Source organism: Heptranchias perlo, chromosome 3, assembly GCF_035084215.1.
Source record: "Heptranchias perlo isolate sHepPer1 chromosome 3, sHepPer1.hap1, whole genome shotgun sequence".
NCBI lineage: Eukaryota > Metazoa > Chordata > Chondrichthyes > Hexanchiformes > Hexanchidae > Heptranchias > Heptranchias perlo.
The window spans coordinates 74,327,120-74,348,476 of NC_090327.1; the positions used below are offsets into that span (position 1 = coordinate 74,327,120).

The 21,357-nt window shown below is 42.9% G+C and overlaps 1 protein-coding gene across 3 annotated transcripts in view; it reads right to left on the reverse strand.

The window, feature by feature from the left end:
* Positions 1–21,357, reverse strand: part of arfgef1 (ADP-ribosylation factor guanine nucleotide-exchange factor 1 (brefeldin A-inhibited)) — a 208,260-nt gene that overhangs the window by 148,834 nt on the left and 38,069 nt on the right. For 2 of the 3 annotated variants that reach the window (XM_067980310.1, XM_067980309.1), the window contains exons 2-3: positions 5,384–5,414; positions 11–167 (exon numbers count right to left, since the gene is read on the reverse strand). The exons of the other annotated variant lie outside the window; for it this stretch is intronic. In XM_067980310.1, the coding sequence (XP_067836411.1) occupies positions 11–167; positions 5,384–5,414 (188 nt within the window). The remainder of the gene's footprint in view (positions 1–10; positions 168–5,383; positions 5,415–21,357) is intronic. 3 annotated transcript variants of the gene reach the window in all.

The window sequence follows — 21,357 nt, forward strand, 5'->3', positions numbered from 1 at the left end:
TGATACAAACCTGTAAACAGTCAAGCGATGTGCTCACTATGCGGGGACATTTCGACTGGCATGCCAATTCAAAAGGTAGAAAATACTTGTCTGCTTCAATAAAGTTTGCCTTTGATTTGACTGGCGGCAAGGTCCCAGATACAGCCTTTGTTTCTGCATGGGGAGGACTAAATGAAACAACACAACAAACATTATTCATCTTTAACATTTAATTTTACCACATGGACTGCAGCGGTTCAAGAAGGCGGCTCACCACCACCTTCTCAAGGGCAATTAGAGATGGGCAATAAATGCTGGTCTTGCCAGCGATGTCCACATCCCATGAATGAATAATTTTTTTTTGAAAGGACAGTAAGGATTATAATAACGCCTGGTTTGGTTAGTGTCCAAAGGCTTGATCACAGCCCAGCCTTCCAACAAAAATGATTTCTTAACAGAAATACTTAAAAAAAAAAATCTGGTGGTATTAAGAGGTTTTATTGTACGCCTGACTTTTCTTCCAGCCTTACTTTTTACGATTCCTTCCTCTGCAGTAAGGAAAAAATAAGAAGTAAACTGAAAGGACGACAACTAAGTTACAATACAAAGCCTAACTGAATTATTCACATGGCCTTTGTGATACTACTTATTGAAACAACTTTTATTAAAAAAGGAAAAGTAAATAAATGTTTTAGTGGTTTTAATTAGTCAAAATATCACTAAGTAACAAAAACAGTTGGATGCAGCACTTGTCAACAAAATGGAGCAGTAAAACATTTAGCAATAGAAATGATAGATGTAACCACTTTTACGGTACAGTTTAATGGATTAATCGCTAAAAATAATGATTAGAAAAAGTATAACTGTAATGCTTGGTGTATTGAAGATTCATAGTACGTCTGACAAAACCTAGCCCTAAATGGTCGATAATCACGTCTTGCAAATGTTTTGTTGGTCTAAAAAGAAATAGGCACTGCACTAAAAGTGCGAAGCATATTATATATATTTTAATAATTTAAGTCATCCTCCAGTTCGAGTCAGAGTATTTGATTAAGTTGCTTTGGCAGGGTAGATTTCAGTAATTCTTATATTGTACCACCATTTAAAGTCCAACAGCAGCAAGCTAGTGAGATGTCCTTCTCAGTCACAACAGGAAAACTTAACTGGGCAGAGCCTGATCAAATTTCACCTATAACAGTGATTCACCAAATTGTGTGTGGCTCTAGGGAGTTTCACCTGCACCCTATGCATTTGTCAGACAAAGAGATGACTTTTGTCCATAGGTTATTTGCTAACTTCTTTAATGTTCTCTGCACCATTTAACATTCCTCAGTAGAAAGAGCAGGTGAGCATCCTGCTCCCAAAGTTCTCTCAACATCACTTTGAAAAACTGCCATTATATTGTTCTTGTTCAAATTCAGATTCCAAAAGCGTGGCAGCTGATGGTGTCGGTTTTCCAAAGCCTAGTTGCAAACCCATAGATCAAAGTAAAACTATGTCTACAAATCTGCTGTCAGGCTACACAAAACAAATTTAACTGTGTAAATCTCGGGAGTAAGTTCATGGACGCTGGGCTCCTGGAATCCAAATTATATTAACATAAAAGTAACTTTGGAAACCAGCTACTGAAGGATATGTGATATAGTTTTCCCCACTCCCAATGGAGAATTCTCTAAATTTCACTGACCATTACCATAACAAATTGCATTTATTTAGCACCTTTAACACAGAAAAACATCCCAAGGTACTTCACAGAGGTTTAATCGGGAAAAAATAGTCACCAAGGTAAAAAGCAGAGAATAGGAGGGGTAACCAAACATTTGGTCGAAGAGATGGGTTTTAAGGAGGGTCTTAAAGGAGGAGAAGGAGAGGCAGAGGGGTTTAGGGAAGGAATTCCAGAACGTGGGGCCTGGACGGCTGAAGGCATAGCCGGCAATGGTGGGCATACAAAATGGGGGATGCACAAGAGGCCAAAATCGGAGGACCAGAGAGTTTAGGGGGTTGTAGGGCTGGAAGAGGTTACAGAGATAGGGAGGGCCAAAACAGTGTAGGGATTTAAACATGATAAGAATTTTAAATTGGAGGACCAGGAACCAATGTAGGTCAGCGAGGACAGAGATGATAGATGAATGGAACTTTGGATCAGATACAGACAGCAGAGTTTTGGATGAGCTGAAGTTTACAGAGGTGGAGGATGAGAGATCAGCCAGAAGAGCAGTGGAACAGTCAAATCTGGAGGTGATAAAGTCATGGATAACGTTTCAGCAGCAGATGGGCTCGGCAGAGGCAGAGTCAGGCGATGTTCTGGAGGTGGAAATTGGCGGTTTTTATGCTGGAGAGGATAATGGGGTCGAAGCTCAAGTCACAGGCAAATAGGACATTAAGGTTGCTAACAGCTTGATTCAACCTGAGACAGTGGCCAGGGAGGGGGATGGAATTAGTGGGTACAGAGTTTATGGCTGGGTCCGAAGACAATGGCTTCCATCTTCCCAATGGAGGAAATCACAGCTCATCCAAGATTGGATGTTGGACACGCAGTCTGACAACACAGAAGCAGCGGAGGGGTAGGGAGATGAAGAAGTAGGAGGGCTGGGTATTATCAGCGTACATATGGAAGCTGATCCCATGAAGTAAATTTTAACTTCAAGCCGGGAAGGTTAAGTGGGTGGGTTAATGCAGCCAATCAACTTTACTTCCGGGTTTCAGGCAGGGAGCTCTGATGCAGCAGGCCGCAGCTGGGTATCCGATGGAGGGAGGGAGTGATCATGAGCTGGGAAGATGATCCGGGGTTGGGGGGTAAGGAGATCAGAGAACGCTGGAGGTCGGGCCTGGATGAAGCATTGCTGCTCCTCTGGGCCCACAAGCAGTGCAATAATGGCACTCACCTCGTGGATCTGGCCCTTCCCATCTGCTTTCACCTGACATTATTTGGAAGCAATGGGAAACCCTAACAGGTAAGGTTAAATTTATTTTAATTGTCCAATGCACAAAATATTAAGTACCTCAAGTATCTCAATGAGGTACATTGTCCCTTCAAGTATAGGCCTGCAGGCTTTAAGTGGGGGCGGGACTTCCTGGTGTCTGCAGTCCACACGCATACAAACCTGCCTGGGTTAAACCCAGAAGTGGATGAGTTGGAGCTGGGATGCGGTCCAGCTCCAAAAACCTGTTACTTTCACCTCCCACCGCCCTGTTCTTGGGGGTTAATATTTACCCCCATGTCTTCGGATGATGTCATCAAGGGGCACCATGTGGATGAGGAAGAGGAGGAGGCCAAGGATAGGTCCTCGGGGGATTCCAGTTAAAAGTGTGGGGGTAGGAAAAGAAGCTTTCGCTGGAGATGCTCTGGCTATGTCTGGATAAGTAAGTGGGAACTAAGTGAGGGCGGTTATACTGAGCTGGACAACGGAGGAGAGGTGTTGGAGGATTATGATGTGGTTGAGCATGTCAAAGGTTGCAGAGAGGACATGGAGGGACACTACTATGACACTGCAGCACAGTCATAGAGGATATAATTTGTGCCATTGATTAGGGCCATTTCAGTACTGTGGAGGGGCGGAAACCTGATTGGATAGGTACAAATTTGAGAGGCGACTATACGTTCAACGGGAAAGGAAGGCTGAAGACGAGGGCCACAATTTACAAGGTCAGAGAGGGCTTTTTGAGAGGGGGGGTGATGAGGGCAGTTTTGAAAGGAATGGGAAGAATACCTGAGAAAAGGTTATCAGGTTTCATCAAAAACTTACATTTCCCCTAAAGCTTTTCATTGTTACCATTTTTAAAATCTAAACAGTACCCTCACTCGCTAAATACAAGTAGAACCATAGAATTTTAGAGGTGGTCATTTGGTCCTTCGGCCTGTACAACTCTCAAAAAAGCGAAAATGAGAGATTTGCACCCTTACTGATGTCTCAGTCATTCATAGAGTCATAGAGTTATACAGCACGGATAGAGGCCCTTCGGCCCATCGTGTCCGCGCCGGCCATCAGCCCTGTCTACTCTAATCCCATATTCCAGCATTTGGTCCGTAGCCTTGTATGCTATGGCATTTCAAGTGCTCATCCAAATGCTTCTTGAATGTTGTGAGGGTTCCTGCCTCCACAACCCTTTCAGGCAGTGAGTTCCAGACTCCAACCACCCTCTGGGTGAAAAAGTTCTTTCTCAAATCCCCTCTAAACCTCCTGTGGGCTTAGTTTCCTTTCCCACCTATCAATTCCTGATGACTTTGTTTCCCCCACCCCCACCGGTCATTCCTGGTGGCTCAGTTGAATCCCCACCCAATTTGTTCAAATCCATCCATCCTTCCTGCTGCAGTACTGTTCCACAGGCACTGGCCACCCTCCAGCATCCCTCCAATGTGACAATGTGCAAGCCTAATCAATGAATATCAGCAGCCAGTGAATTGTGGACAGCATAACAGCCAAGTCTGGTATTATTGTAACTGGGATACACATGCATGCAATTTCCAGCTGGAGCCAAAAGATAGCAAGAGTATTCTTCCTATACTGCAAGTCAAAACCTTAACAAGCAGCAGGATGTTTACCAGCGGTGGAGACAAAACCTAAACTACTTGTTAGCAGAAGAGAAATGGTGAGAGGTGGAGATAGACCCTCAACATTACTACCTTCAGTTAAATGCACAAAGTCAATTCAAGCTCAAATACTGTACATACTACACTCTACACAAACTTCATAAATTAGCCACATGAATTGCACATTTCTAGTTGGTTAAATTCCAACAAATCCCTGGCACACTTGGAGTTCCCTAAGCCTTGGCTCTGCCAAGCTGCATTCTGAACTTAGGTAAGTGAGATTCTGTCCAGAGCGGGGAAGAGTGTTCATTACATATCAAGCAAACAGAAATTCTACATGTAGATTTCTCAGTAGCTTGGAGACTCAGACAGTGATGGGTTTCCAGATGCCCAACTAGCTGCCCAAAAACAAAACCCATTTAAATGTGATTGAAGCCTGGGAACCAGACTTCAACTATTTGTTAATAGGGAAAGTGGCAAGAAGTATGGCGTTTAACTTTCAACATCACTATCTGCTGCAAAATGCGCAAAGACCAAGTCATACATTTCATATTCCACACCCTGCACAAGCCCCCTCTGAAGAGTTAGAAAAAGCTTTCAGTAATGATTCAAGGTGGCTCCTTTTAAAAGTTAATATGCAAATGATGATTGGATAGAAGATATTCAGCATGCAAAGGAATTAAATCACAAATGTTAGGAAAATTTTAATGTTTGTGCTGAAATTACACAATTAAACTTTAATGTTGCAGGTATACATGAATCGTCAATTCTACATCATGGAATGTTTCCTGTATCGGAAATGTGCACTTAGATGCAATGAAATTATCTGGAATTAACAATACGATATGAAATATTGAAGGCACACTAGCTTACCTTTGTTTTTCGGTTTCTGATTTTATCTCTTCTGTTAAAAGAAAGAAGAAAATATAAATTCAGTAAATATCAATATTTTATTTAGCATCAATCTAACAGCAGACTTATCAAAGAACCACAGATATTTGGTCAATCTAATACCACTACCCCGTGCTCTGCCAAAAGTCCTGTATATTCCTCTGCTTCAAATATATTCCAATTTTCCCTTAAAAATGCAATGGTCTCTGCCTCAACCGCTTCTTATGGCTAATCAGTCTATGGTCTAATAACACTCTATATAAACAAGTTTCTACTAACTTTTCTTCTCACTCACTTAGGTGACAATTTTAAATTGTTGATCCCCTCATAACTAACCTCTCCAACCAGAGGATTATAGTCTATCAAAACCCTTCAAACTTATTTTCTTTGCTCCCCAAATCACTCTCCCCAATCTGTGTCTGAATCTGTCACCCTAATGTTTGCTGCTTCAGCAATTTGGCGTGTCTGTGGTCCTAAAATTGGGCCATGAGTAAGCCAGCCAGCAGGGACAGCAGCGAAGAGAAAAGCCACAAAAAGCCATCAGTTCGATGAGAAGAGGAATGCTGATCAGCAGCACATTTGGGGACCAGGTGCCAGAGAAACTGGCAGATACCGCAAAGGCACATTGGGGGGGGCGTGGGGAAGGGCGGGAAGGATCAGGGCCAAGATATTGGAGTCAGCAGCAACACAAGCCAGATGATTCAGGTGGCAGGCAAAGTGAGAGTTTTAACAGACCCAATTGGGGCGGGAACTAGGACACCAAGAGGGCAGAAGCAGGCAACAAGGGCCGTGAGGAAGGGCAGCCAGCAGAGGGAGAGGGGAGAAAGAAAGGAGGAAGAGAGTCCAGGAGACCTGTAAGGAGCAAAATATTAAAATATAGATTTCAATGTATATTTAAACTTTCCTACCTAAATCCTTTTCTTACCTTTGCCAATAAGGTTGATGGCTGACACAATGGAGGCTCAGAGACTTGTGCGGCTCAACAGGGACAATTGGTGGACAAAGCCAGCAGCACACAGACTCGACAGTTTTTAAACCATAAACTCCATGTATAGTATAGCAGCTATTATTTTAACTGCTAAGGATATATTAAAAACTTGTCACAGTGCCACCTACAGAAGTAACAGGTACTACAAATAAATGCTGACACTTTTAAAATAGGAGTTCTCACTGACAAAGCCTGACAGGAATTGTCAATGTATTTTGAAATGGAAATGTCAAATTTCAAGTTGGAAATTTACAGAAGATAACCATTCCAGTGGTTACACAACAGGAAATGTGAACAATTTTAGAATCTGCATTACTATAAGGACTCTGGAGGATACTTCATAATCATCCCCAGCCAACTGACTCCCCCGGTCTCCAAGGCCCAATATAAGACACCTAAATTAAACAAATAAAATACAGAAAATTCTGCCTTAAATTACTACAATTCCCAAGAGCCCTGCACAAGACTGCACAGCTTTCATTAAAACCTAATAAATCAGTGAGAGATTCTCATATTTAAAAGAGAAACCCCAGGTGAGATAGAACCAGAGACAAAGGAAACAGCAGGATATGTGAGCAGTTCACACAACTAAGTCATTTAATTTCAAGTTGATATAACAGTTTGGGGAGGGAGAAGGAGCGGGACGGGGGCGAGAAAGAGAAAATAATGCTGCAGGAAAAAACGAAAGCACAATTGAACAGGAAAAGAACTGTGGCTTAGGCAGAAAGTACTTGATCATATAAAAGAGGAAAGTTGGAGTGAGAGAATAAAGTAGTTAAGGAATGGGGGAAGCCAAGTGGAAAAAAAATACTTTCAATCGTACAAAAAGAGCAAGACAGTTCACAAAATGACTAAATTCATCCATCCAGAAATGTCGTCGAGACCACCCCCCTCCCCCCCAACTACAGTATCCAATTGTTTCCACCTCCGTGACATCACCTACCTCTGCCCCTACCTCAACCCATCTGCGGCTGAAACCCTCATCCATGCATTTGTCATCTCCAGACTCTACTATTTCAATGCTCTCCTGGCCAGCTTCCCATTCTCCAAACACCATGTCAGCTCATCCAAAACTCTGCTGCCCTAGCCTATCCAGCACCAAGTCCTGCTAACCCAATTCTATCCACACTGACAGCAGCCCTACAACCCCCCTGAATTCTCTGAATTTTGACTACAGCCTCTTGTTCATACCCCTCTCCTTTCTCCCCACCATTGGCAGCCGTGCATTCAGCCAGATTTGGACTTGAATGTGGGGGGCTTGATCAAGAAGTTTACAGATGATACAAAAATTGGCCGTGTGGTTGATAGTGAGGAGGAAAGCTGTAGACTGCAGGAAGATATTAATGGACTGGTCAGGTGGGCAGAAAAGTGGCAAATGGAATTCAATCCAGAGAAGTGTGAGGTAATATATTTGGGGAGGGCAAACAAGGCAAGGGAGTACACAATAAATGGGAGGATAGTGAGAGGTGCAGAGGAACAAAGGGACCTCGAAGTGCATGTCCACAGATCCCTGAAGGTAGTAGGACAGGTGGATAAGGTGGTTGAAAAGGCAAATGGGATATTTTCCTTTATTAGCTGAGGCATAGAAAATAAGAACAGGGAGGTTATGCTAGAACTGTATAAAAAAATTGGTTAGGCCACAGCTAGAGTACTACGTACAGTTCTGGTCACCACATTACAGGAAAGATGTGATTGCACATGTGACGCGAGAGGGTACAGAGGAGATTTATGAGGATATTGCCAGGGCTGAAGAATTTTAGCTATGAGAAAAGATTGGATAGGCTGGGAATGTTTTCTTTGCAACAAAGGAGGCTGAGGGGAGATTTAGAGGTATATAAAATTATGACAGGACTAGATAGAGTGGATAGGGAGGACCTATTTCCCTTAGCAGAGGGGTCAGTGACCAGGGGGTACAGATTTAAAGTAATTGGTAGAAGGGGAGCTGAGGAGAAAATTTTTCACCCAGAAGGTGGTGGGGGTGTGGAACTCACTGCCTGAAAGCGTGGTAGAGGCAGAAACCGTCAATTCATTTAAAAAGTACTTGGATGTGCACTTGAAGTGCCGTAACATACAGGGCTACGGACCAAGTGCTGGAACGTGGGGCCAGCACGGACACGATGGGCTGAATGGCCTCCTTCTGTACCATAACTTTCTATGATTCTATGATTCCTACTTTAAGATCCTCCATAAAAACCCACCTCTTTGACCAAGCTTTTGTTCATCCCTCCTAATATCTCCTTTGGCTCAGTGCCCAATATTTTGATTACGCCTCTGTGAAGCGCTTTGGGACATTTTTCTCTCTTAACAGGCACTGTATAAATGCAAGTAGTTGTAAATGCTTCCACGGTTTTCATGTCTATTACTCTATTCAATATGTTGATCACCCTGTCTGAAGATCAATTTCCTGATATCAGTCCTAAAGTAACCTTTGACTCACTTGAACCTGTGTCTTTCACAATTTAATTTGAAGTTATCAGAGCTGCTTCTGGTGCACAATATTTGGCTACTATGCACTAAAAGTAGCATTTTTAGAAATCAGCAGGAATTCAAACATTCCATGCTGTGCTGAGATGGCTCTACGCGAGGCATGTGTAAACTTTTTCTTCAAGTTTAAATTTAAATTTTCTCAGTTCCTTTAAAAGTTCAAGAAATTCAAACTTCTAATTGCCAGTCTACCTTAGTACGGCAGGAAGGTGGGTTGAGGCTGCATTGGAAGCAGCTGCAGGCATCCACCAGGTAAGTGTTTTTTCACAATATTATAGCTTACTACCATTCCAGATGATCCTTGCCTGAATTGATAACTACACTGATCTGCCATTTCAAATGGAAGTGTTCCGAACATCCCAGCACCTCCTGGTTCCCGTATACTAAATAACTGATATCACTGTGACGTTTGGTCTTCGATAACTGTGGAGCAATTTTTTGAAGCATAATGTTGAGGATGTTGATCCCCTGGAAGGAACAAGTACAGCCAGACAAAATATAAAAACAAGAAATATGATCCTTCACACTTGGACTTGGGATTCACATTTACTAGTTCTGTCAAAAATCATTGACCAAAATGTGTTGTTTGTGCTGAAGTTCTTGCTCAGGATAGCATGAAACCAAGCAAACTGAAACATCACTTAGAGACCAAACATCCTGCCATCAAAGATAAAATGGAAGATTTTTTCAAATAAAAGTTCTTTCGACTGAAAGGCCAGATGATGGTAATTGAAGAAGTTTGATGGCAGTCTTGTGGTAAAGTTTTGGCAAGAATCTTTGAACTTAGGAAAAGTAGCACATGTTTTTGATTGACTCTGAATCATCACTTCACCATTATTTCCTCAAACAGCACTTCTAGGTTTTACTGAGCTATTTGCCGACATATTTGACAGGCTTAATGAACTCAACCTTTCTATGCAAGGTAAGAACTGTTTACGTCATGAAGGAAGTACAGAGCTTTGCCAAAAAGCGTTTCCTATGGAGTAGCTATGTAAATATGGAAAAGCTATTGCAAGATAATGTAACTACATTCCCAATACTGTCTTCTGAGAAGTTCATGTTTACAAAAACATGAGAAATAAAGATTTTTAAAAAGCTGCAGATACAAAGTTAAAACAGAAAATGCAAGTGAAACACAGTGAATCTGCCAATCATGAGAGGAGAAAGACAGGTCCAAACAACAAGCTCAGACCCCATCAGCACTGTGCTTTAATGAAGAATCACCAACCAAAATGTCCAGCTTCCTCTCAGTCATACTTTACTGCTAGCATTCCCATAATTACACTCACAATATAAGTGTGATGTAAAACAACAAATATGTTCCTATTCCTAGTCTCTTGGGATATTATGGCAACCAGCAATTTGTTTTAGTGCCATGTGTATTGGTATTTTCATAGTGGTGAAGCTTAGTTGTGGCTGATTTGACAATATTGTTGATCTGATGGAAAAAAATGAGATTTGGGTAAATATATCAGTTTTCTTAACCATACAACTGCTGTACAATTAAGAAAACTGTTACAATTGCTCTGTCCATAGTCCTGTTGAACAACTTTAGTAATAGTTGCTAGCATGTTGAGTAAATAAGAAATGTATATGAAGGAGAGGAGAAAGTTGTCTTGAAGGTCTAAATTTAATCAAGATTTTTAAAGTGGTATCTTAATAATTGCTTTCAACTAGTTAGCCTCTTGAACCCTTTTTCTGTTTAATGTTTTACTTCTGTTTATACACTAAAGTTTACATCTTTTTGAAATTGCACCTTTTTAAATGGTTATTCTTGTTTTTACCGTTTACTTTAAGTTTATTTTTTCCTATCTCGAATCTCATGAGCTGGTAGATTTTGGTAAAACAACATAATAATTGTACTTTGCATAGATAATCTGGAAAAGCAGAAAGTTTTTTGATGAGTCAGGTTCACAAGACAATAAAAGCAGCACATCAATGTCACACTTCTGGACAGAACGAAGAATTTCAGCAAAACAGTCACCTAAACTACTTTAGTCTCCCAACGTGGAGAAGACCGCACTATAAATGTCTTTATCTGCAGCCAAGTGCAAGGGACTTGGCTGACTGCAGTGACCTTAGGCAACAATCTCCCTCTGTGCAGTTTCCACCTGTGCTTTTAGTGAAGGGCTTCCCCTCCATTGGAGCATGGCCTGCAGTGGGACCTCCAACTCTTCGTCAAATAGAGCAGTGTTGCCCACGTATCTCCGTTGTTCCACTTTGATCAATTTTTCCACTTTTCTGTCCCTGCCACAATTTCTCCTCTAAGTGTTAGCTGCAGCCCTGTAATAACTGCTGCTTCAATTGATTTTCTGATTTCCAGCCAAGTGTACTGCAGGCCCAAGCTTTTCCTAGATTTGAATGAGGGGGACAGGCGCCCACTGGAAAATTGAGTAGGCCAGTGTTCTGTGTTGCAGATACAGGCAAGGCTGCACATTAGGCAAACTCAATCCTATTTTTCCCAATATATGAAAACCAGGTTTATAATCCAGTTGTTCAGATCAAGTGTACTGTAATTGAAAACATATAACAGCAGCAAAAACTGGCACACCCATTTCAGTTATAATCAATTCACACCCGAAGGATTTTCTTTTTGCATTCCTCCTAAAATATTCAAGTTTTTATCATCATCCAACCCACTTGAGCCAATGACAATGGAAATGCATTTTAACACCAGTTTAGCCAAACTATAATACATATTTCCATCTGCCACTATCAAATTGCAAGAGCAGATGAACAATGACAGCAGTCTAGACAGGCATGATCGTATCTTCCTGAAATAAAGTTTAGGTTTAGAATTTCGGCCATTGAATATTGCATGCAAACAGAATGCCAAAACTCCAGATGTGATATCCACTTAAAGCTTCAGTTATTCCTACAATGTGTGAAATTGGCTTGCATTTAGAGAATGCCATATTAAAATAGGTAGAATCATTAGCATACCAAATTATGTGTTGATGTATTGCCAAGTACATATATCAGAATAATTTTGCCTGGAAATTGCATTTTGAGGGGGTGCTTGTTGTAATCTGAATAGAAACATTATGGAGGACAAAATGCAAATAAATTGTAAAACAGTGATACCATATAAATCAAAACAAATTAACTGTATATTACTCGGTGAGGTACAGCCATGTGGCTCATTCTAACGAACCACAGCATCGGCAAAAAAAAGACAAACTTGATCATCTTAAACAATAACATTACTGAAAACAATTATTTAAATGACATTTAACCACCGTCTGAAACAAATCCTTTATGTACAAACCACTGGTAGATGGTGTAATTCAAGAAAGAAATGAGAATTGTATCCCTGCAGTTAACAGCTGACTTTCAAAGTACACATTTACACAATACTTAGATAAATCACAGAAAAGAAACGAAGATTATTCAATTCTTGAAGAAAAACTGAAAGCTCAAAAAAGTAACAATACTGATTAAGCAAATAAAGAAAGCCACACCACTGGAGGCAGTAAACAATGAAAACTTATACTATCTTGACAGCACATATTCCAGTGGCCCAGTTGTCTCACAACCTAATCTACTGAAAAGGAGTTTGTTGATTATTCATGAGTTCAGCACATCCATGGTAACAATGTCATTGAATACCAATGCAGAAAAATGTCACCTGCAATAAATTTGTTTAATAATTAAAACTAATTGCTAAGTAGTTTTAAGTATGATGTGGAGATGCCGGTGATGGACTGGGGTTGACAATTGTAAACAATTTTACAACACCAAGTTATAGTCCAGCAGTTTTATTTTAAATTCACAAGCTTTCGGAGATTTTCTCCTTCCTCAGGTAAATGTTTCAAGATCTCCTTGAAGCCTACGCATTTATACATATTGAATAATACATGGTGTTTACAGACTGCCCCTGCAACTGCCCGTTGCCAAGGCAATCACCGTGTTCAGACAGAGAGGTGTCATCTGCAGAACCCCCGAATACACATTCAACAAAAAAACAAACAGGGAAAAAAAAACAGAGAAAAAAAACACAGAGAGAGGCAGAAACATCCGGAAGGCAGAGAGAGCCAGCAAATGACCCATTATATTAAAAACAGATAACATTTGTTCGCTGGTGGGGTAACGTGTAGCGTGACATGAACCCAAGATCCCGGTTGAGGCCGTCCTCATGGGTGCGGAACTTGGCTATCAATTTCTGCTCGACGATTTTGCGTTGTCGTGTGTCTCGAAGGCCGCCTTGGAGTACGCTTACCCGAAGGTCGGTGGATGAATGTCCATGACTGCTGAAGTGTTCCCCGACTGGGAGGGAACCCTCCTGTTTGGCGATTGTTGCGCGGTGTCCGTTCATCCGTTGTCGCAGCGTCTGCATGGTCTCGCCAATGTACCATGCTCTGGGGCATCCTTTCCTGCAACGTATGAGGTAGACAACGTTGGCCGAGTCACAGGAGTATGAACCATGCACCTGGTGGGTGGTGTCATCTCGTGTGATGGTGGTATCTGTGTCGATGATCTGGCATGTCTTGCAGAGGTTACCGTGGCAGGGTTGTGTGGCGTCGTGGACGCTGTTCTCTTGAAAGCTGGGTAGTTTGCTGCGAACGATGGTCTGTTTGAGGTTGGGTGGCTGTTTAAAGGCGAGTAGTGGAGGTGTGGGGATGGCCATAGCGAGGTGTTTGTCCTCATTGATGACATGTTGAAGGCTGCGGAGAACATGGCGTAGTTTCTCCGCTCCGGGGAAGTACTGGACGACAAAGGGTACTCTGTTGGTTGCGTCCCGTGTTAGTCTCCTGAGGAGGTCTATGCGATTTTTTGCTGTGGCCCGTCGGAACTGTCGATCGATGAGTCGAGCGTCATATCCCGTTCTTACTAGGGCGTCTTTCAGCGTCTGTAGGTGTCCATCGCGTTCCTCCTCGTCTGAGCAGACCCTGTGTATTCGCAGGGCCTGTCCATAGGGGATGGCCTCTTTGACGTGGTTAGGGTGGAAGCTGGAAAAGTGGAGCATCGTGAGGTTGTCCGTGGGCTTGCGGTAGAGTGAGGTGCTGAGGTGCCCGTCTTTGATGGAGATTCGTGTGTCCAAGAAAGAAACTGATTCTGAGGAGTAGTCCATGGTGAGCTTGATGGTGGGATGGAACTTGTTGATGTTATCGTGTAGTCTCTTTAGTGATTCCTTGCCGTGGGTCCATAGAAAGAAAATGTCGTCGATGTATCTGGTGTATAGTGTTGGTTGGAGGTCTTGTGCAGTGAAGAAGTCCTGCTCGAACTTGTGCATGAAAATGTTGGCGTATTGGGGTGCGAATTTGGTCCCCATGGCTGTTCCGTGTGTTTGGGTAAAGAACTGGTTATCGAAGGTGAAGACATTGTGATCCAGGATGAAGCGGATGAGTTGTAGGATGGCTTCCGGAGATTGGCTGTTGTTGGTGTTGAGTATTGATGCTGTCGCAGCGATGCCGTCATCGTGGGGGATACTGGTGTATAGTGCCGAGACGTCCATCGTGGTGAGAAGTGTTCCTGGTTCAACTGGTCCGTGGGTACTGAGTTTTTGTAGGAAGTCTGTAGTGTCGCGACAGAAGCTGGGGGTTCCCTGTACGATGGGTTTCAGGATGCCCTCGATGTATCCAGAGAGGTTCTCACACAGGGTTCCGTTGCCTGATACGATGGGACGTCCGGGTGTGTTGGCTTTGTGTATCTTTGGGAGGCAGTAGAAGTCTCCCACGCGGGGATTACGTGGGATGAGAATGCGTAGGATGCTTTGAAGGTCTGGATCGAAGGTCTTGATCAGTTTGTTGAGCTGGTGGGTGTGTTCTTTGGTCGGATCTGCGGGTAACCGTCTGTAGTGTTCCTGGTTGTCCAGTTGTCGGTATGCTTCTTTGCAATAGTCTGTTCTGTTCTGTATGACTATGGCTCCTCCTTTGTCCGCTGGTTTGATGACGATGTTGCGGTTGGTCTTGAGAGCGTTGATGGCGTTGCGTTGTGCTCGGGTGACATTCTGGACTGTCTTCTGAGTGCGGCTGATGAATCTGGCATTGACGCATTTCCTGACAGCTTGAGCATACATGTCCAGCTGAGGGCAGCGACCCTCCGGAGGAGTCCAGTTTGACTCTTTCCTCTTCGGTTGCTGTACCGCGGATCCCTCTGTCTGCTGTTCCGGATCGTCGATTGTCTCATTGGGTTCGCTGCTGAAATCTTGGGGTTTGTGGTAGAATTCCCGGAGCCTCATTCTCCTGATGAATTCCTCTGTGTCCGCCGCGAGACTAGTGGGGTCCATTTTGGTAGTGGGGCAGAAATTGAGCCCTCGGCTGAGAACTTCGATTTCGTCTGGTTGAAGGGTGTGGTCGGATAAATTGACAATAGACTTCCCTGTGGTTGCAACCGTGGTACCAGGGGAAGCTTGGTCGTTGCTGGTGGTGATGCCGAGTTTCTCAAGCTTCCTGCTCTTGGTTTTCATGTAGGCAGCGTAGTTCCGTTGCCTCGTCTGTTTGGCGGTATAACGTAGCTGGTCTGCTGTGTCCTGAGTACAGGTTGAGAGTATGGACTCTATCTTGGTTTCGAGGTTGTGGCGTCTGCTGTAGAGTTGGTGTATGAGATGGTTGCGGAGTGTGCGAGAGGTACGGCGGCAGAGTCTCTCAGCGTAATCCGAGTTGTATGTGGACTTGAGTGGGTTCGTGATCTGGAGTCCTTTCGGGATCTTGTCTGCTTTCTTGCAGCTCTGTAAAAACTTGATGTCTGTGTCTAAATGCGCGATCTTCTTGGATATCCTTTCCACTGTGAGCCGGCAGTTTGTGGTGTCGATGGTAGTCATGATGTGGAGATGCCGGTGATGGACTGGGGTTGACAATTGTAAACAATTTTACAACACCAAGTTATAGTCCAGCAGTTTTATTTTAAATTCACAAGCTTTCGGAGATTTTCTCCTTCCTCAGGTAAATGTTTCAAGATCTCCTTGAAGCCTACGCATTTATACATATTGAATAATACATGGTGTTTACAGACTGCCCCTGCAACTGCCCGTTGCCAAGGCAATCACCGTGTTCAGACAGAGAGGTGTCATCTGCAGAACCCCCGAATACACATTCAACAAAAAAACAAACAGGGAAAAAAAAACAGAGAAAAAAAACACAGAGAGAGGCAGAAACATCCGGAAGGCAGAGAGAGCCAGCAAATGACCCATTATATTAAAAACAGATAACATTTGTTCGCTGGTGGGGTAACGTGTAGCGTGACATGAACCCAAGATCCCGGTTGAGGCCGTCCTCATGGGTGCGGAACTTGGCTATCAATTTCTGCTCGACGATTTTGCGTTGTCGTGTGTCTCGAAGGCCGCCTTGGAGTACGCTTACCCGAAGGTCGGTGGATGAATGTCCATGACTGCTGAAGTGTTCCCCGACTGGGAGGGAACCCTCCTGTTTGGCGATTGTTGCGCGGTGTCCGTTCATCCGTTGTCGCAGCGTCTGCATGGTCTCGCCAATGTACCATGCTCTGGGGCATCCTTTCCTGCAACGTATGAGGTAGACAACGTTGGCCGAGTCACAGGAGTATGAACCATGCACCTGGTGGGTGGTGTCATCTCGTGTGATGGTGGTATCTGTGTCGATGATCTGGCATGTCTTGCAGAGGTTACCGTGGCAGGGTTGTGTGGCGTCGTGGACGCTGTTCTCTTGAAAGCTGGGTAGTTTGCTGCGAACGATGGTCTGTTTGAGGTTGGGTGGCTGTTTAAAGGCGAGTAGTGGAGGTGTGGGGATGGCCATAGCGAGGTGTTTGTCCTCATTGATGACATGTTGAAGGCTGCGGAGAACATGGCGTAGTTTCTCCGCTCCGGGGAAGTACTGGACGACAAAGGGTACTCTGTTGGTTGCGTCCCGTGTTAGTCTCCTGAGGAGGTCTATGCGATTTTTTGCTGTGGCCCGTCGGAACTGTCGATCGATGAGTCGAGCGTCATATCCCGTTCTTACTAGGGCGTCTTTCAGCGTCTGTAGGTGTCCATCGCGTTCCTCCTCGTCTGAGCAGACCCTGTGTATTCGCAGGGCCTGTCCATAGGGGATGGCCTCTTTGACGTGGTTAGGGTGGAAGCTGGAAAAGTGGAGCATCGTGAGGTTGTCCGTGGGCTTGCGGTAGAGTGAGGTGCTGAGGTGCCCGTCTTTGATAGACATTTCCCCATTTTCATGGTACCATCTTTGAATCCGAGCTCTCCCTTATATCTGGATGACAGTCCCCACGGAATCAACATAGTAGGTCAGTGATTAAATACACCCACGTAATTTGTAACTAGTGTCATTCTTTTTCCAAACTCACTAACTAGCCTATTAAAAGCTTTATGCTGGGTGCTCTACGCAATAGTACAAGCATTATCCTTCATGAACGCCACAGTGACAGAGATTTGCACTCAAATTATATTAGCTTTAACCATTACTTAACCAAGCTTCACCAGCTATGCCATTTAATACTACCAAATTTACACCAAATGCCATCATCGTAACCATTTGTTCAATCCACTAAGCAGCCGACTGCAACATACATGCATGACTGCAACTTGAACCTGGCCTCTACTGCTTGGATTCATGGGCGTTACCACAAAAATCGAGGAGTTATTTTGTATCACATGCAATAGTTGATGTCAATTCAAAGAATTGCAGTTTGAACTTCACATATAGTTTTATTATTCCACTGACTTGAAAGTTATGACTTACATCAGGAAACAAAAAAAACTGAAGAAAATATACTGATACGAAAGCAATTCATAATCTCAACCTACCCTGCAACTGAAACAGTTATCCTCTGTCACAGATAGCACTGCTTCATCAGTCACTGTCCAATTAACAGAACCGACAGCTTGTATCATAAAGGACAACTAACTAGTCCATGTATTTTGAACACTTTCATACCACTTATTTATAACAGTAACTTTTTTCTTCACACTAAAGTCCTTGAGGCACTCCCCATTATTCTAGGATATTGACATCAATCAAATAGTAGTGAATGCCTTCAAACTGTGTATGAGATATAGATAAACTGGACTGGCTTGCTATTAAATTTAGTTACAGCATGTTTTCATGAAAAAACATATTTTCTTCCATGCTGCCAAAAACCCACAGATTTGTATGCAGCATAGAATCTGAATCCTGCTTCCACTCGGAGAGAAAAGCAGGACAGCTGGAACTTTCTATTAGTGAGCACCCATTATTTTACACTGCAAGAACTTTCTGTGGGGCTACTGAATACCAATATGAATGCACACATCCCACAAGTTGCAGCCAATTTCTCACATACACTCCCTGAATTATTTGAAACAACAGAATGAAGGGATTCAAAACCTAAAAGGTCAATATGGTCCACATCCTTTTTTTGGGGATTATGAAGTGGCAGGAGCAGAAACCGGAATTTTCCTGCAAAAAGCACATATTTTCTACGGCCTGAGAAAGCAAAGTTCCAAATTTTCAGGCAGCTCTTCAACTCAGCACTCTTCTTCCCCCCCCCCCCCCCCCCCCCATTAACTCACTTTCACCAGTACCAAGAATAATGGTGACTCAGGTAGGAAGAGGGGGATGTTTCAGTGATCAACTTAATCTACTGCTTATACAAAGTGGCTTGGTAAAAATATTTTAAAGCCAAATCTTGTTCCTCCTGCAAAACAAAAATCATGATTAGAGTCTTGATGGTGTAAGCTGCAGGAATATTTATTGGGTTAGGCTAATGACTGTGCTGAAGGCAATAACATCACCCTTACTTTAAGAGCTGTAATGCTTTTATCATTTTTTCAATTGCAATACTGAATGGCATCAGAGTAGCCACAGAACCTTGAGCAGTTTGTGACTGGAAGTGAAAGAGTTTGTATGAATGCTGGAGGAGATGGAGGTCTTTTTCACAGCCCAAATCAATAAAGAATGATGCTCGGCCAATGTAGTATTTCTAGATCTTTCCTGAGAACAATCCTTGATCTGTAACTATATAGGATGGGGAAAGATCGGGGAAATGGGACTGACTAGATTGCTCTTAAAAAGAGCCGGCACAGGCTTCACGGGCTGAATGTCCTCCTTCTGTGCTGTAACCATTCTATGATATTTTTGGGGCAAACTATGCTTCAACATGATCAGTAAGACTGATTTCTGGCAAACAAGGTGCCTTACACTTAATTCACAGTACGGATCGCACTTCTGCAAGTCATGCATCAATAAACACAACAACTTTTTATATATTTATTATATAGCAACTCCCACGTAAAATAACTCAGCCTTTCGCATGGCAGAGACAGATATTGAGCAGGAAAAGGAGGATGACCAAAGAAATGGTCAAAAAGATAGATTTTAAGAAGGTTCTTAAAGTCAGGGATGAGGTTTGCAAGGCAAAATGGTTTTGGGAGAGAATTTCGAGAGCAAAGCCATAGTGACTGAATGATTAGCCTCCAATGATAGGGCGGAGGGAGCAGAGAGAAATCAGTAATCCAGGATCACAGAAGAGAATACAGTAGAGTTTTATGGCTGGAGAAAATCATACAGGTAGAGTGGAGCAAATCCATGGAGAAGGCTCCTAAAGTCAATTTGATGGGGCTAGGAGCCAGTGGAGCTTGGCAAAGACTGAAGTGAGGTGCATGCAGAACTTTTGTGTGGGAGAAGTCAAATTCCACCAAGCAGCTACACAACCATCATGGATATCAGTAACTGAGGAGGATCTACAACATATGAAGAAAATCAGATGTCTGCATCAACCAGAGCTGAAGACTATCTGACTGAAGTAGATACACAAAAAGTAGAATGATACTGGGAGCACAAAAAAGTTCTTGTATGAGCCAAGACTATGGTGTCATAACATATGAAACCAATATTCATCTTAAAACAAAAAAAAAAATCTATAAATCTTTTTAAAAGGACCATGGGCAATGCACCATTCTCCAAGAGGTGACATCTAGAAAAACGCCAAATGGACAGTGAAGATTTTTTTTCCCTGCATACATAAATCTGTCTTTACCAAGGAAGAAGGTGCTGACAAAGTCACAGTAAAAGAAGAGGTAGTTGAGATACTGGATGGACTAAAAATTGATAAACAGGAGGTATCAGAAAGGCTAGCTGTTGTTAAAGTAAATAAGTCACCCAGTCCAGATGGTTGCTGAGGGAAATTGTGGAGGTACTGGCCATAATCTTCCAATCATCCTTAGATACAGGGGTGCTGCCAGAGGACTGTAGAATTGCAAATGCTACACCCTTATTCAAAAAAGGGTGTAAGGATAAACCCAGCAACTACAGTTTAACCTCAGTGGTGGGGAAACGTATAGAAACGATAATCCGGGACAAAATTAATAGTCACTTGGACAAGTGTGGATTAATTGAGGAAAGCCAACACAGATATGCTAATGGAAAATCGTGTTTAACTAACTTGATTGAGTTTTTGAGGTAACAGAGAGGATCGATGAGGGCAATGCAGTTGATGTGGTGCATATGTATTTCCAAAAGGCATTTGATAAAGTGCCGCATAATAGACTTGACATCCAAAGTTGAAGCCCATGGAATAAAAGGGGCAGTGGCAGCATGGATATGAAATTGGCTAAGTGACAGGAAACAGAGAGCAGTGGTGAACGGTTGTTTTTCGGACTGGAGGGAGGTATATTGTGGTGTTCCCCAGGGGTCGGTACTAGAACCACTTGATATATATATTTTCTTGATATATGTATATATTAATGACTTGCACTTGGATGTACAGTGCACAATTCCAAAATTTGCAGATGACACAAAACTTGGAAGTGTAGTGAACAGTGAGGGGGACAGTGATAGACTTCAAGTGGACATAGACAGGCTGGTGGAATGGGCGGACATGTGGCAGATGAAATTTAACATAGAAAAGTGCGAAGTGATACATTTTGGTAGGAAGAACAAGGAGAGGCAATATAAACTGAAGGGTACAATTCTAAAAGGGGTGCAGGAACAGTGATATCTCAGGGTATATGTGCTCAAATCTTTGATGGTGGCAGGGCAGGTTGAGAAAGCGATTAAAAAAGCATACGGGATCCTGGGCTCTATAAATAGAGGCAAAGAATACAAAAGCAAGGAAGTCATGATGAACCTTTATAAAACACTGCTTCGATCACAACTGGAGTATTGTGTCCAGTTCTGGGCACCGCACTTTCGGAAGGATGTGAAGGCCTTAGGTGCAGAAGAGATATTAGAATGGTTCCAGAGATGAAAGACTTCAGTTACGTGAACACACTAGAGAAGCTGGGGTTGTTCTCCTTAGAGCAGAGAAGGTTGAGAAGAGATTTGATAGAGGTGTTCAAAATCATGAAGGATCTAGACAGAGTAGATAGAGAGAAGCTGTTCCCATTGGCCGAAGGGTTAAGAGCCAGAGAACATAGATTTAAGGTGATTGGCAAAAGAACCAAAGGCGACATGAGGAAAAACTTTTTTACACAGCGAGCGGTTAAGATCTGGAATGCACTGCCAGAGGGGGTGGTGGAGGCAGATTCAATCGTGGCTTTCAAAAGGGAATTTGATGAGAACTTGAAAATAAAACATTTGCAGGGCTACAGGGAAAGGGC